This window comes from Salvelinus fontinalis, chromosome 5, assembly GCF_029448725.1.
Source record: "Salvelinus fontinalis isolate EN_2023a chromosome 5, ASM2944872v1, whole genome shotgun sequence".
Lineage (NCBI taxonomy): Eukaryota > Metazoa > Chordata > Actinopteri > Salmoniformes > Salmonidae > Salvelinus > Salvelinus fontinalis.
In genome coordinates this window covers 51,710,916-51,726,323 of record NC_074669.1, presented here as the reverse complement: position 1 = coordinate 51,726,323, position 15,408 = coordinate 51,710,916, and the positions used below count along the sequence as shown (strand labels likewise).

At 44.0% G+C, this 15,408-nt stretch overlaps 1 protein-coding gene across 2 annotated transcripts in view; it reads left to right on the top strand.

The window, feature by feature from the left end:
- Positions 1-15,408, top strand: part of si:dkey-37g12.1 (atrial natriuretic peptide receptor 1) — a 33,849-nt gene that overhangs the window by 1,590 nt on the left and 16,851 nt on the right. Inside the window, exons 1-20 of one of the 2 annotated variants that reach the window (XM_055923821.1) lie at positions 2,138-2,453; positions 2,899-3,087; positions 3,327-3,448; positions 3,554-3,643; positions 3,766-3,911; positions 4,048-4,178; positions 4,314-4,460; positions 4,559-4,713; positions 5,152-5,287; positions 5,840-5,937; positions 7,825-7,963; positions 9,612-9,690; positions 11,175-11,271; positions 12,057-12,155; positions 12,531-12,608; positions 13,086-13,190; positions 13,325-13,396; positions 13,581-13,749; positions 14,035-14,187; positions 14,280-14,469. In XM_055923821.1, the coding sequence (XP_055779796.1) occupies positions 2,447-2,453; positions 2,899-3,087; positions 3,327-3,448; positions 3,554-3,643; positions 3,766-3,911; positions 4,048-4,178; positions 4,314-4,460; positions 4,559-4,713; positions 5,152-5,287; positions 5,840-5,937; positions 7,825-7,963; positions 9,612-9,690; positions 11,175-11,271; positions 12,057-12,155; positions 12,531-12,608; positions 13,086-13,190; positions 13,325-13,396; positions 13,581-13,749; positions 14,035-14,187; positions 14,280-14,469 (2,402 nt within the window). In that variant the 5' untranslated portion in view covers positions 2,138-2,446. Of the gene's footprint in view, positions 1-2,137; positions 2,454-2,898; positions 3,088-3,326; positions 3,449-3,553; positions 3,644-3,765; positions 3,912-4,047; positions 4,179-4,313; positions 4,461-4,558; positions 4,714-5,151; positions 5,288-5,839; positions 5,938-7,824; positions 7,964-9,611; positions 9,691-11,174; positions 11,272-12,056; positions 12,156-12,530; positions 12,609-13,085; positions 13,191-13,324; positions 13,397-13,580; positions 13,750-14,034; positions 14,188-14,279; positions 14,470-15,408 lie in introns of those variants that run through there. The other variant, XM_055923820.1, reaches the window with a different exon arrangement.

Below are 15,408 nucleotides of genomic sequence, written 5' to 3'. Positions count from 1 at the left end.
GGACTCTAGTGTATGGTGGTCCCAGCAGTTTTTCCATCTGTTGTCTCTAGTTACTTGATATACTCCATGTAACAGTTAATCACCAGCGTAGACTATGACCAGTGGTAGAAATGGGAAAGGGAACCCCCGAATGTAAAATCCTTGAATTCAATGTAAAAATGCACATTTTCCATGTCAAAACGATTACAATCCAGGAACCAGGTTCCCCCTGGAATGCCGAATATGAACCTAACAAGTCAGGACATGTTATGTCATGCTATGCTATGACATTGGTAAAAAAAAAAATCAATCCATCTCCACCATTTAGCTCAGCAGCAACCGGCACTAATGCGTGTCATCATCTTGTTGACAATAAATCACTGCCGCAAAGCAACAGTCCATGACCTGATAGTAATGGAAGGTCGCCGAGAACCGCATCAACACCTCTCTATGGCAGGCCTGCTGACACATGACTCTCTCTCACGCTTTCTCTCTCGCTTTCGCCCTCACTCACTGCAGTCGCAGGCACAAATGCAACATCAACAGGAACGGAGAGTAAATGGCTGACCGACATCTGACTAATGACCAACTAGTGCCAGGGGTCAGGGGGTGAGATGGTCATTAATGAGTCAGAGGTCAAAGGTGAGACTGAAAGGGGATGGAAGGTTGGAGTCTAACCAAACCTACTGTGGTGACAGATGGAACATTTTGGATGGGAGAAAACTCAAGTGTGTGTATGTGGGATAGAAGGGGAAACTTCCCACAGGGCCTTATTGTGTGATCATTATTTTTATGGATAAGATTAAAGTATAACCCAACTTTAAGTATAACCCCACTTTAAACCCAATCTGGGTTTAACTGACCCAGATTGTGTGCTCGGTGCTTTTTGGTCCAGGACTAGGTTTAATCCGGGTCAGGGACTCTGACTCTTATACTTTAATCTTATCTACTCAATGTGACAATTCAATATTTTGACGTTGATTAATCCACCGTTTCTCACTGGAATTTCGGCACCATGAATTACGTGCACAAAGTCAGAAATTGCTATCCTGTGTTTTAACATTGACTTCTGAATAATTGCTACGACACTGACTTGGGCCCAGTCCTCAATATAAACATAACTGTTTTTCGAAGAGGAGGCTACTCTTTTCTTAAACCATCCATCTTCCGGCTGAGCAGATATCGTTTGTCTTTATTTGTCATACGGACTGGTGGTGTTGAGTCTATTTGCAGTAGTGATTGGCCTCCTTTGGCTCTCAGCCTGGTTGGAGCTTCAAGCCATTTCCCACGATCCTGTTTTCTCACAGTTCATAGATACGGGGACTTTTGTCAATTTTAATCCAATTTAAAAATGACGTTGTTGTTTTATATCAACCTTTTGGCTATTTTACTTCCCCAATCCCCTGTAAAATAAGACAAATGAAAACAACCATTCCTAAAAAGGGAATTGTTTTGAACTACACTTGGAGAAATCTATTAAATTCAATTTAAAATCCCAGTTGGGACTGCTACACTGTAGCCCCAAGTAGGAAGTGAACCTGAACAACTTAATTTATTAAACACTTAACAATCTCAGGGTTGGGTAGGTTACTTTCTAAATGTAATCCATTACAGTTACTAGTTACCTGGCCAAAAATGTAATCAATTACGTAACTTTTGGATTACCCGAAACTCTGTAACATAATTCGATTACATTCTGTTACTTTTGGATTGCTTTCCACTTAAAAGGCATTAGAAGAAAACAAAAATGATCTATTAAACACATTTGGTGTGTCATCATAGTGGTCTCTGATTTATAGTCAGACTCACTCAGGTGGAACAAACTTCAACTTGCACCTTTTTTTCAATTCTGAATTGAATGTCATTGATGAAACAGAAAAGTGTCAATGTATTTTTTTCCCAAACCAATAATCATGTAGTTTTTCAAAGTATCTGTAATCTGATTACAATATTTTAACTGATGACATTTTTTTTGTAATCAGATTACATGTAACTAATTACTTCCCAATCCTAATTATCATTGACAATTGATATCTACTAAATTCCCATGTATTTATTCCATGACAACAGGAAGTATTACTACCAATATAAACAATCCAGCACTCAAGTGCTTCCATAATTGTCCACGTCAACTGTTTACTTGTGCAGTCGTTAAGTTAAACAAATTCGTGGTGGGTTGTATCTTCCCAGGGTTTAGCGAACATGTTGTAAGATTAATTTGAGAGCCACAAGATGTATCATAGGCAATTAGGGAGCATGCTTGTATTCTCTGGCCAGTAGTTGATGCACTTGCGAGGGATATGTATTTGAATACGTTTCACGGATGCATGCTCATCACAACGGAGGCTTTGATATACTAACCAGGCTAACTGATGGACAACAGGTGGTGCTAAATTGTAATTTACTGTAGTGGGGCCTCGGAGAACATCATTTCGAAATATGCCACGTTTTTATAATATTTAACTGAATGACTGGTAAGTGAATTTCATATTGAAATGCATATTGAACTGTTACAAACCATGTTTGTACTGTCTATGTCTGCATTTTATTGTGTGAATAGGCCTATATTACTTTATTTTGTGTAAGGTGTCATCGAGATTCTTCTAAACAACGTGGTTGAATGCTGCACATTCAACCCCGGGCCATTTACATCGCTACACTCAAACAGTCTACATTCAACAGCATTTCTTTGAGTGGTTTTCCAAATCTTACACATTTTGGATTCTGCGTAAAACAAAGTGAGTTTTGGAAACATATTACTGTATCATGAGCCTATCATATGCCTTAGCTAATGCATATTCAGAGCACATCCAGACACAAACCATACAGGCTTCACTGAAGGCTTTGTCCTGTTACGCAGCCTCCTCCACAGTGAGTTATTAACCAGGGTCCATTCTTCCCTTCCTTTATCTCCCAAAGTGATGGCGTTCCTGCTTAGGGCTCTAGTGCTACCTGTCTTCCTGTCCTCGGTGCCCTGGGTGGCAGGGTCAACGTTCACCCTGCTGCTGTCCTTGCCCAACACCTCCAAGCCCTTCAGTGTTGGCAGGATCGGGGCGGGCGCCCTCATCGCCATCGACGCCGTGAACCGGAGTCCCGATCTGTTGGCAGGTCAGTACACAGAGACATTGTGTCGTATATATGTGATATATCATATTTATAACACAGATCCGCTGTTTGCTATAACAACTGGACGGATACAAGGAAGTTGTATTGTGTTATTGCAATGTATCGTATTGCATGCAACTGCTGTGAGTCCCTGAAGCACACTGAGAAACACTGGCCGCGAGGACATCCGAAGTCGTACTCATTCGATAGCCACTGTAAGCTACTGTGCCGTGTGTCCTCAGGTCACTGGCTGCAGCATGAATACGTGGATGATGAGTGTAGCGATGTGAACGGCCCGGGGAAGATAGTGGAGCTACTACACAGACGGAACTACAGCGCTTTCATCGGCCCCGCCTGCTCCGAGGTAAGGCCCCCGCCTTCACCTGCGCGAATAAACAAATCGCACCTCATATTGCACTGACCACATTACCTGCGTCACAATCCAATGATGATAGAACGCCCTCTTTAGGTATGTGCGATCACTGCCAAGCTGGCAGCTTTCTGGAACATTCCCGTGGTCAGTCCCACCTGCGCAGATCAGCAATTTCTCATCAAAAAGGTCCAATATCACTTTAATATAACTCAAATGCCAATAACTATCTGTAGCTAAATTAACGTCCCTCAGAATCTGGAGTGCACCGTTGCAACATTGTCACATGCTATGTTCCGTGGCGGTGACAGGCTTACCCCACTCTTACCAGAGTGTTTGGCCCCTTCACCAAGATGGGCTCGTTCTTTGTGAAGATCTGTGAGAAGTTTGGCTGGAGACGTGTAAGCATTATCTACGACCACACACCTGCCTGGATCATCCCTGCTGAGGGAATCAGGTACGGTACGACGCAGCACGATACAACACATTAGGGTACAATACAATAGATACACTTCAAATAGACACGGGAATGTGATGTACTTCTACATAGGGAGGAACCTGATGAAATGACCGACCATTTATATTTCTCTAAGGTACCAAGCTGAAGTCAATAACATCACTGTGGCTAAATACCTGGCATATCAAACACCTCTCGGGCAAGACAGCACTCACACAGCCCTCACACAAGCGCGTATGCTACAGGAGGTTGCCGAGGTGTCTCGCAGTAAGTTTTCTGTGTTCCAATGTTCACACCAGCATACTATTTACATTGGAAGTAATTGGCCATGCGTGCTAACTTGTATGCTAATAGGGTTATTCTAACGTAGCCTATGTTTGGTGTTTGTGTCTTGCCCTGTAGTCATAGTGATCTCAGCGCATGGGGAGGTGGTCAGGGACTTCCTGGTCGAGGCCCACAGGAGAGGCCTCACCACAGGGGACTACGTCTTCTTCTGCTTCGAGCCCTACAGGCTGGAGGAGATGTTTGGCAACTTTGACTGGAAAAGAGGTAGGGTGTGTCCCAATTGGCACCCTACGATACAATACAATGCCACTGGAATTTTATAACCTCAGGACGAATCAATGAATTGTGTTGATGTGCTGCAGGAGATGTTTATGACTCCGTGGCTAAGCAGGCCTACCAGGCTCTGTTTCTACTCTCCCTGTACAAACCCAACGACCAGAGGTACTGGAACTTCTCCAATGACGTCATCCGCAGATCCAGAGAGGACTTTGGCTATGTCTACGCACCCAACGAAAAGGTGTGCTATGAAACACACACACACACACACACATACACCTGTCGCTTGACCCTGTCTGGAGTGTCAGATGGGGTGGGATTTGTTCTTTTGGGACTATTTCAGTGGTTCCATTGCATAACTGTATGTATAACACCCTATGTATAACTGTATATATACTGTACACTCTTAGAAAAAAAGGTGCAATCTAGAACTTCAAAGAGTTTGAATAACCTAGAACCTTTCCCTTTGAATAACCTTTTTTGGTTCCAGAATTCTTTTGGGTTCCATGTAGAACCTTTTCTACAGAGCGTTCTACCTGGAACCTAAAAGGTTTCTACCTGGAACCAAAATGGGTTTCTCCTATTGGGACAGCCGAAGAATCCTTTTGGAACCCTTTTTTCTAAGAGTGTATATACAGTATATGTAACTCTCTATTTCTGACTGTTTGTCCAATGGCAGGTGTCGGTGCTGGCAGCCATAGCCCATGACTCTGTATGGCTGTATGCTCAGGCTCTGAATGAAACCCTGGCGGAACGCGGGGACCCATACGACGGCTTCACCATAACCCGCAAGATGTGGAACCGAACCATCACAGGTCAGCCCTTTTGTACTATTCATTTCACCTGCATGTTATCAGGTAGGTGTTTATAACTTTAATCTTTAAAGGGTTACAGTTAAAGGTCATTGATATTATTTACAGATATTACTTACAGTTATTTACAAGAGTAATTATATTTCATTTATATCATACAATTATTTCATTTTTATTTTTAATGTTTTGCACAGCAGACCCATTGAGGTCAAAATACCTATTTTTCAAGGGAGACCTGGCCAAGAAGGCAGCTTCATTGCCTCACAGAGAGATGTACAGGTAACTGCAAAAACAAAGAGTAAATGAGGAATACAAAGTATATTGAACGCAGGTGCTTCAACACAGGAGTTAATTAAGCAATTTACATCCGATCGTGCTTCGGGTCTTGCATAAAAAATAACCAGTAGCCCATTAATTTGGCCCAATGCCTTATTAAGACACTATGTTGGTGTTTCCTTTATTTTGGCAGTTACCTGTATATGACTGTGTTTACAACATAATGACACATGAGGTGTGGATAGCCCATATGTTTGTTTTCTGGACTCTATCCGTTAGGTATCCAGGGTGACGTTACCATGGATGCCAATGGAGACAGGGAGTCTGCCTATATGATGAAGCACATCCAGGGCGGAGAGAACGACAGGGAGTTCAAAGTCAGACGCTAATACCCTTTTCTCTTTGCCTCTGCCACTCGCTCTCTTTTCTTTCTACCACTCCAACACTTCCTTTCTGTCTATTTCTATCACTTTGTCACTCTGTCTTTCAGTCCTTCTATCTCCTGCATCGCACTCTCTGTCTCTCTGTCACTCTCTATTTCTTCATCTTTAACTTGCCCTACCACTGTCTCTCTGTCTGCCTATTTCCGTATTGAAAAAAGAGTACACCTCTCTCTCTATATGTATATATAAATATATATACAGTATATCTGTAACGGCTGTCTTTCGGTGAGTTAGTAGACCAAGGCGCAGCGGGTTGTGAATACATAATGACTTTATTTCAAGACGAAGAACAGACACGAAATACACTTGACTAATTTACAAAATAACAAAAACGAACTAGACAGACCTAAACTACGAACTTACATGAAACGAAGAACACATGAACAGGAACGAACGAGACGAGACAGTACCGTGTGGTGCAATAAACACAGACACAGCGACAATCACCCACAAATAAACAGTGAGAACAACCTACCTTAATATGACTCTCAATTAGAGGAAAACGCAAAACACCTGCCTCTAATTAAGAGCCATACCAGGCAACCCAAAACCAACATAGAAACGGAAAACATAGACTGCCCACCCAAAACTCACGCCCTGACCATCACACACATACAACACAACAGAAAACAGGTCAGGAACGTGACAATATATATATATATTTTTGTTGCTCTCTCTCTCTCTCCCTCCCTCCCTCCTTTCCAACCCTCTGTTTTCCCCCTATTTTCTGCTAACGTCTACAGTTTTCACATCTTAAGCCACTTTTATCACAGCCTGTCAAAAAGTAAAACACCCATGTTGACATTCTGAATATTTACAGTGCTGATTTAATTCTTTGCCACTGAATTTATTGTCGTTTTGCCTTTCAACCTGAATCTATCTCCTCGGCCCACATTTCAGTTGTCTGATTTCAGTGTATTTCTGATCCTGAACACCCACGCAGTGGAACACAGAGTGCAACACACACACGCACGCACGCACGCACGCACGCACGCACGCACGCACGCACGCACGCACGCACGCACGCACACACACACACACACACACACACACACACACACACACACACACACACACACACACACACACACACACACACACACACACACACACACACACACACACACGCTCACTCCCCTACTCTTCTATCAAGTACCTACCTAGGACCAGCTTGGTCATTAGGGCCACAACTAAAAGCTCTGGAGAGTGCAGTCTCTTAATTATCGCCTTGAAATGGCTTCAAAGATTGGATCTTAATGTTGTTTCAAATGACAGTTATTTATCAGAAACGTCTTTTGTTGCAACATTCTTCTCTGTTGGCCCCTTGCTGCTGGTTTCAAAACAAAACGAAATGTTCTTTTGGTTTCTGTCAACGTGGTTTCATCTGACCATGCATCTCATCACCTTTCAAGTCTCATGTCTTCTCAGCAAATGAGTGATGTGGCAACTTAATGAGTATATATAAAAAAAGATCGAAGGGAAATGTAAACCGATCAGCCGGTAGGTTTTGAGCTTCACAATAGTGAGAGCATGCATACCGGGAAAACAATAATGATCATTTGCATGCACTGTGAGACATTCAGTATTACAGTAGATCTGGCTTGTATTTTGGATAGCATTTGGATGCGAGATCATGCCAGCATCTACTGGTATCTGACATCCATAGATCATTTCTAAAAGGAAAATGACTCGTAAACTTTAACTTCCTGTCCCTCCTTCCTGTGATTGACATCCTTGAAATGGGCTGCATTCAACACACAGCCTTTAATGTGCCAAAAAATGTTAAGTAATCATAGGTCATGCTATCTTCTCCCCTGGTAGGTAATCGCCAATTACTTTGGTACGAATAAGGCTTATGAGCCAGTGGAGGGGGTCCAAGTCTGCTGGCCAGGAGGGAGGAAGACTCCACCGAAGGACACACCCCACTTTGGCTTCAAAGATGAGCTCTTCATCAATATCGGTACTGTGTGTTTGTTACATCAGTGGACCTTCTCTAGTCTTCTCTAGTCTCTGCAGTACTCACATGATCATTTTGTGTTGAGTTGATAGCTGACCCTTAACAGACCTGCGTGGGTTAGGTAGATCTGACCAAAAATAATGCAGCTGCTGGTGAAATGTTGCCCCATGCTTTCTGGTAATACTCATTATAAGTCTAATGCAATGAGGTAGATATACCCTGAATTGCTGATGATTTGCGCCATTGAGAGGCTTTGAAGCCATCGGTCGGCCATATTGGCACGCCCCAGTAGGTACAGTCATCCATAGGAATGAATGGAATTCTACAGTGTTTTAATTAAATGTTTCAAGGACAAAATGTATATTAGTATTTTGATGATGAAGTGGGGACAGTACCATTACCACCATGTTTCTATTTTTATGTTTAGCTCACGTAATATCATTTAAAAGTATGCATTAAGGTGTCTGTAATATAATACATTTTGTAAAAACAAATGTAGACATAAATGCGTTTCTATAGCTTCCAAAAATATTTGGTGCCAAGATGTGCCAAAATGGAGGCAAAGTGACTTCAACCCAGCTCTTCCTGTTAGCCATCTGGTGTATATATAAACCACTGGTCTCATGATATAAATGTATCATTTATTTAGTCATAATTTATTTCCGATCTTTATTAATTTATCAAAGTACATTCGTTTGATTAGTTCATTTGTTTACTTGATAAAAAACAGCAGGCAGCAGGCATTGTGGTCTGTCCTCTCCAGGCTTGTCCGTCCTAATATGTCATGTAAGTATTGTCACTTGACAGCACTTGCAGTGTGCTACCACACCAAATGGGGGGGCCAGAGCCCCATATATCCTCTAAAGAACCAGAGAGAATGAGAATTGACTCCCAAAAATAGTTACACATTGAATTATTCACTTATGCCTGCTGGACGAAAGGAAATCTTTATTTGATTTTCCACTGAAATATGGACTTATTTTAATACCCTTTAATGAAAGTCCCCTCAGCTACCTAGGTAGTCTACCTCATAACGGTCTAGCCAGGGTTATGTAACAGGGGTTGCGTTACAAATGGCACCCTATTCCCTACACAGTCCTGGTCAAAAGTAGTGCACTGTGAAGGGAATAGGGTGCTAGTTGAGAAGTAACCAGGGTTTTATTCTTTGTTGTCAATTGTTTTCTATCTGGAATTCTCTATCTGGATGTGATAAGGTCCGAAAATGTTTTCTTTGCCTTTGCTTCCAGCTTGCTTTGGCAGACTGGGACTTGTACATATGGCCCCTAGAAGAATGTGTGGAACTTATTGATGTTTGGGCTTTATTATTATATATATATTTATTTAAAATTAGTGTTAAGAAGGGATTCATGTGGGAGAGATGCAAGAATGCAAGTGAGGAAGTTTTATTTGACCACTTATTAGACACACTACGCATTTTTGATTTAGTTCCCCGTTATTTATTCAGGAGTTTATATGGAGATGAGAAAATCTATTTTCCACATGAGTCATGAAAAGCAATCAAATCAAATGTTTAATAAAAGGTTTGTTTGAAAACAGTCTATGCTACCACATATTTCGGGCGTGACCATTTGGCATTGTTGACCTGTCATCGAAGCTTATGCTACAGTGTATGTGTGTATTTGTGTTGCAGAGAAGAGGTTTGCCATAGCTGTGGGGAGCATTGCTGTTTTCCTGGCCACCGGGACACTTGTCGTTTGTCTTCTCTACAGGTACACACACACACACAGTATTGTCCTTTTTCCATCTAGCGGTAGTCCAGTCGTGCAAACGTACAATGTACAGCGCTGTTTCCCGGTAAGTCATGTGGATAGTCCATAATGTGGAGGTAGTCCAGTCGTGCAAACGTACAACGTACAGCTCTGTTTCCCGGTAAGTCATGTGGATAGTCCATAATGTGGAGCTCTCTCTCGCTTTATCGCTCTCTGTCTCCCACGTAATGAAAGGAGTTTGGCAGCCAATGCAGGGATTCATTTTTGAATATCCCAGCATTATTCAGGAAAGTGGGGAGAGGGCATCATAAGGCTCGGATTTCTTTCACACAAAAGATGGATTAATGAAGAATGAATCTGGACCCACTCGCGTATCTTTTTCTCGTCATGAACTCACCCAAAGCCCCATGTGTGTGCGTGCATGTCATTTGTGTGTGTGTGTGATTGCGGTGTGTGTGAACCCACTCCAACCTGTGTGTGGGTGAGCATGCAGGAAACTATCATCCTTAGGAATACGTCATTAGCTCGAATGTCTCGGTGGCTCAGCCTCTAGTTTAGCCTACATGACCCTTTCGTGTGATACATTTTCCTTTCCAAATTATTACTTTTAAATTAGCGGCGGCAGGTATCCTAGTGGTTAGAGCGTTGGACGAGGAACCAAAAGGTTGCTAGATCGAATCCCCGAGCTGACAAGGTAAAAATCTATCGTTCTGCCCATGAACAAGGCAGGCACTGTTCCTAGGCCGTCATTGTAAATAACAATTTGTTGTTAACTGACTTGCCTAGTTAAATAAAGGTTAAAAAAAAAATCTATACAAATTTGAAGTGGGAGCATTTATGCAATAATATGAACGGCGTTGTGATTGCTAGTCCTGTGAGGAGGCCTTGATGCCCACGAGCATTAAGAACGATGGTTCAATAACAGGTAACAATGGAGAGAGAGAAAGTAGAGAGAGAGAGAATGGTACACTGTACACCTGTGAAGGCCCTATCTGCAGCCGACGTGGAGGCATTGTGTTCACGACACACGAAACACGTTCCGCCATTGTTTCTTAGGTCGAGCAAGTTAGTCGATTTTAAATTGTGTGCAAGTCCCATATAATAGGTCTGCAGTATTGTTGCGGACACTAAAACGATCTAAATGCATGAAACAAGAATTTGACAATTGTGTTCCCCTACCTGTAAATTAAGTAGATGAAATATATTTGACATTGTCTATAAAAAGCCTGTTGAACAGGTGCCAGTGTTGTGACCCAGACACAAACACATGCATGTGGAAATCCCAACAGTTGCATATGCACTGCACCCCCAATGGAACAGGCTTTCACGTTGCTTGGCACTGTTATACGGGGTTTTACATACAATAGAAAACCTGCACAGTTTCTCAGGAGAAACACAATTCGACGTCGTTGCCCATGTCGTGTTAAATGCAGTAGGCCATCGTGCTGTTTTTTGACCCAGGAAGTACTACTCTTGTGACACAGGAAGCACGTCATGCAGAAGAAGGTGTCTGTGGTCCTATGGAGGATTAGCCCCGGCGATGTCACCATGATGGGGCACAGCTCGTCCTCGGCAGGAAAGGTGAGTCACTGGCCACGTCCCAGGCTGACTACGCTGCAGGCGCCTGCCAGATCCCTCAAGCCTGGATAGGTGTTTGACGTATCAGCGAACATCGGATGCCTGACTGCACAGTTGATGACGTCGCACATTATCTTTGGTTGATGCCAAATCCCCCCCAAAGCCTGTATTCCCTACAGTACCACCGTACTCTCCTTTCCCGAGTACTGCAGCGTTACGACCGTAGTGAAGCAAGCACTTTTTTCTATTCCTCTACTTTCTTTTAGAGCATCATTTCATCATTGTAATTTTTTCAATGACCATACTACAGTACCTTTACTATTATGAATTGGTACTCAACTTTGCCCAATTAAACACTCCTCTCGGTTACTATGCCCTGTTTTGTTGTTTAATGAAAACCACAACTAAGGAGAAACAACAAAAGATTCAGTGGCATGACTTTGACAAGGATCAACTAATTAATGCTGGTTTTCCACTAACATATGTCATTTATCAGACACTTTTATCCAGAGGAACTTACAGTCATGGATGCATACATTTTAAGTATGGGTGGTCCCAGGAGTCAAACCAGCTGTCCTGGAATTGCAAACACCATGCACTACCAACTAAGCTACAGTGGACCACAGAGAATCTCACACTCGCTCGCACGCACACACGCACGCACGCACGCACGCACGCACGCACGCACACACACACACACACACACACACACACACACACACACACACACACACACACACACGCTCATAATAAAGTACATGATAAAGTGGATTGTTGTGTGTTTACAGGTACCATACCTCAACTCCGAGGCCATCCATGCTTCTCTGGAGTCCATCCTGGGAAATATGAAGGACAGTCCATCCTCCCACAGAACGGCCGTCTATAAAGTGAGAATTGCTTGTCCTCATTGCTAACTTTTACAATGTTGCATTTAGGGCCTTGTGTTTTTCCTATAAGTGCGAATCAATTGCTTGTCCATATTGGCAACACTTTACTTATACAATGTTGCATTTAGGACCATGAGTTTTTCTCATAACTTACTTGACTGGAGGGGGAGAGAGAGGTAGAGAGAGGTGAGGGGGGGAATATGACTTGGGCCCAGAGTTTTTCCGGGCTAGGCGTTATTTATATTCCATCCCCACCATGCCTCAGAAGCGGAAATAACTACACTATAACTACTATTTTTCATCATCATCAACATGGGGATGTGGGTTATTTTTAGTCTGCCATTTTGGCTCTTTCGTTCCCCCTGGTGCTTTCAGGAGAACATCTGTTCAGTGCGACTGCTGAATGTGAAGAGTGTGTGTCTGAACAGGGAGCTGCTCACTGAGCTGAAGCAGGTGAGGCCCTCCTCGTTGTGGTGTTTGTGTCTGTTATCGAGCGTTAGTAGAGAGAGGAGTACTTAACGTGCATGTTATGATTTCTGTAAGTTTATAATTTTGTCATATCTGTTTTATATGGACTCCACTCACTCTCTCTCTCTCTCTCTCTCTCTCTCTCTCTCTCTCTCTCTCTCTCTCTCTCTCTCTCTCTCTCTCTCTCTCTCTCTCTCTCTCTCTCTCTCTCCTCTCTCTCTCTCTCGTCTCTCTCTCTCTCTCTCTCTCTCTCTCTCTCTCTCTCTCTCTCTCTCCTCTCTCTCTCTCTCTCTCTCTCTCCTCTCTCTCTCTCTCTCTCTCTCTCTCTCTCTCTCTCTCTCTCTCTCTCTCTCTCCTCTCTCTCTCTCTCTCTCTCTCTCTCTCTCTCTCTCTCTCTCTCTCTCTCTCTCTCTCTCTCTCTCTCTCTCACGCACACGCACACACGTGCGTGCATGTGTGCAGTGTAGGGATTTGAGCCACCCAAACATCTGCAGCTTCATTGGTGCTTGTCTGGAACCTCCACAGCTCTTTCTGCTGACTGAGTACTGTCCTAAAGGGAGCCTGCAGGTAACACACACACACACACACACACACACACACACACACACACACCACTGCTTTAAATGCACATAACCCTCCCTTCACTGCTTCTTCGATACATCACAAGAGCATAAAGTCCAATTGCTCCTCCCAAACTCCAGGACATTTTGAAGAATGGTTCCATTAAGCTTCACTGGAGCTTCAAGTTCTCCCTGATGCTGGACATTGTCAAGGTACATTTTCTCAAAACGCTCGATTTTTTCATGCCGTATGAGTTACATAATGTATATGGCTGTCTCAATGGGCGTGATACAAGGCAGATAAAACTGAAGTGGAAGTTGATATCTGTGTAATTCCAGTCTGTGGGGGAATTGGTCCTATCAATCTGAAAAGTGTGTGTGCGCGTGTCTGCTTCAGGGGATGGACTACCTACACCGCAGCCCCCTGCGCTCCCATGGTCACCTGTCGTCATCTAACTGCGTGGTGGATAGTCGCTTCGTCCTAAAGGTGACCGACCATGGCCTCAGTCTCCTCAGAAGACCCCCCGGCCAGGACGAGGAGGGCTGGTCTAAAGAACACTGGACATGTGAGTGTAACATTCCGGGTAACATTCCCCAAATTCTCAGCTTTCCCAGAAATCCCAGTTTCTCTGAATCAGGAGGGAATAAGCAGCATATCCAGAATCTTACAACCAGGATTTCTGGAAGACCTTGGAATTTTGTAAAGTTACAATAAAGCGAAAGGGGCGAGAAAGAAGAAACGAGAAGAGGGAGAAAGAGAGACAGAGAGAAAGAGATTACAGATACACAGCTGTAAACAGTATAACTAACAACATGAGCTTCTCACACATTAAGCCCCTCTCTCTTCCCAGCCTTGCTGTGGAGGGCCCCGGAACTGCTGAAGGACAGCATGCCCTCCTCTGGCACCCAGAAGGGGGATGTCTACAGTTTTGGCATTATTGTTCAGGAGGTGGTGTACCGCAGGGGCCCTTTCCATATCCCCAACAACAACCTCGAGGCAAGAGGTACGTAGAGAGAGACCCCCATACCGCGCTGCTCTGGGGTGTGTTCTCTCCTCCTCACTGTCTTATTCAACAGTCTCTCTCTCTCTCCCCAGACATAGTGGAGGGGGTCAAGGCCGGGGTGTGTGTGGGGGGCGGAGGTAGCCCCCTCAGGCCCCACACGGACAGTTCAGAGTGTCCAGAGGGTGTGGAGGCTCTGCTGGGGGCGTGCTGGAGTGAGAGGCCCAGTGACCGACCAGACTTCTCCTCCCTCAGAGTGACCGTAAAGAGACTCTGCCCCAGCGGGTGAGACACCACAGTGCACAATCCCATATACACTGAGTGTACAGAGCATTAAGAACACCTTCCTAATATTGAGTTGCACCCCCCTTTGCCCTCGGGAAAGTCTCAATTTGTTGGGGCATGGACTCTACAAAGTGTCGAAAGCGTTCCACAGGGATTCCACAGGGATGCAGGCCAATGTTGACTCCAATGCATAGATGATAACAACAGAGAGTAGCAGTGGCGTAAAAGAGAGAGAGGAGGGGGGGTCAATGCAAATAGTCTGGGTAGCCATTTGATTAGATGTTCAGGAGTCTTATGGCTTGGTGGTAGAAGCTGTTTAGAAGCCTCTTGGACCTAGACTTGGCGCTCCGGTACCGCTTGCAGTGCGGTAGCAGAGAGAACAGTCTATGACTAGAGTGGCTGGAGTCTTTGACGATTTTTAGGGCTTTCCTCTGACACCGCCTTGTATAGAGGTCCTGGATGGCAGGAAGCTTGGCCCCGGTCATGTACTGGGCCGTACACACCACCCTTTGTAGTGCCTTGCGGTTGGAGGCTAAGCAATTGCCATACCAGGCAGTGATGCAACCCGTCAGGATGCTCTCGATGGTGCAGCTGTAAAATCTTTTGAGGATCTGAGGACCCATGCAGAAATCTTTTCAGTCTCCTGAGGGTCATAGGTTTTGTCGTTCCCTCTTGTCTTGGTGTGCTTGGCCCATGCTAGTCCTACAGTTGTGTCAAGTTGGCTGGATGTCCATTGGGTGGTGGGCCATTCTTGATACACACAGGAAACTGTTGAGCGTAAAAACCCCAGCAGTGTTGCAGTTCTGACCCACTCAAACCGGTGTGACTGGCACCTACTACACCGTTCAAAGGCACTTAAAGCTGCAATATGTGACTTTTTGAGCGACCTGACCAAATTCACATAGAAATGCTAGTCATAGATCTGCCATTCTCATTTAA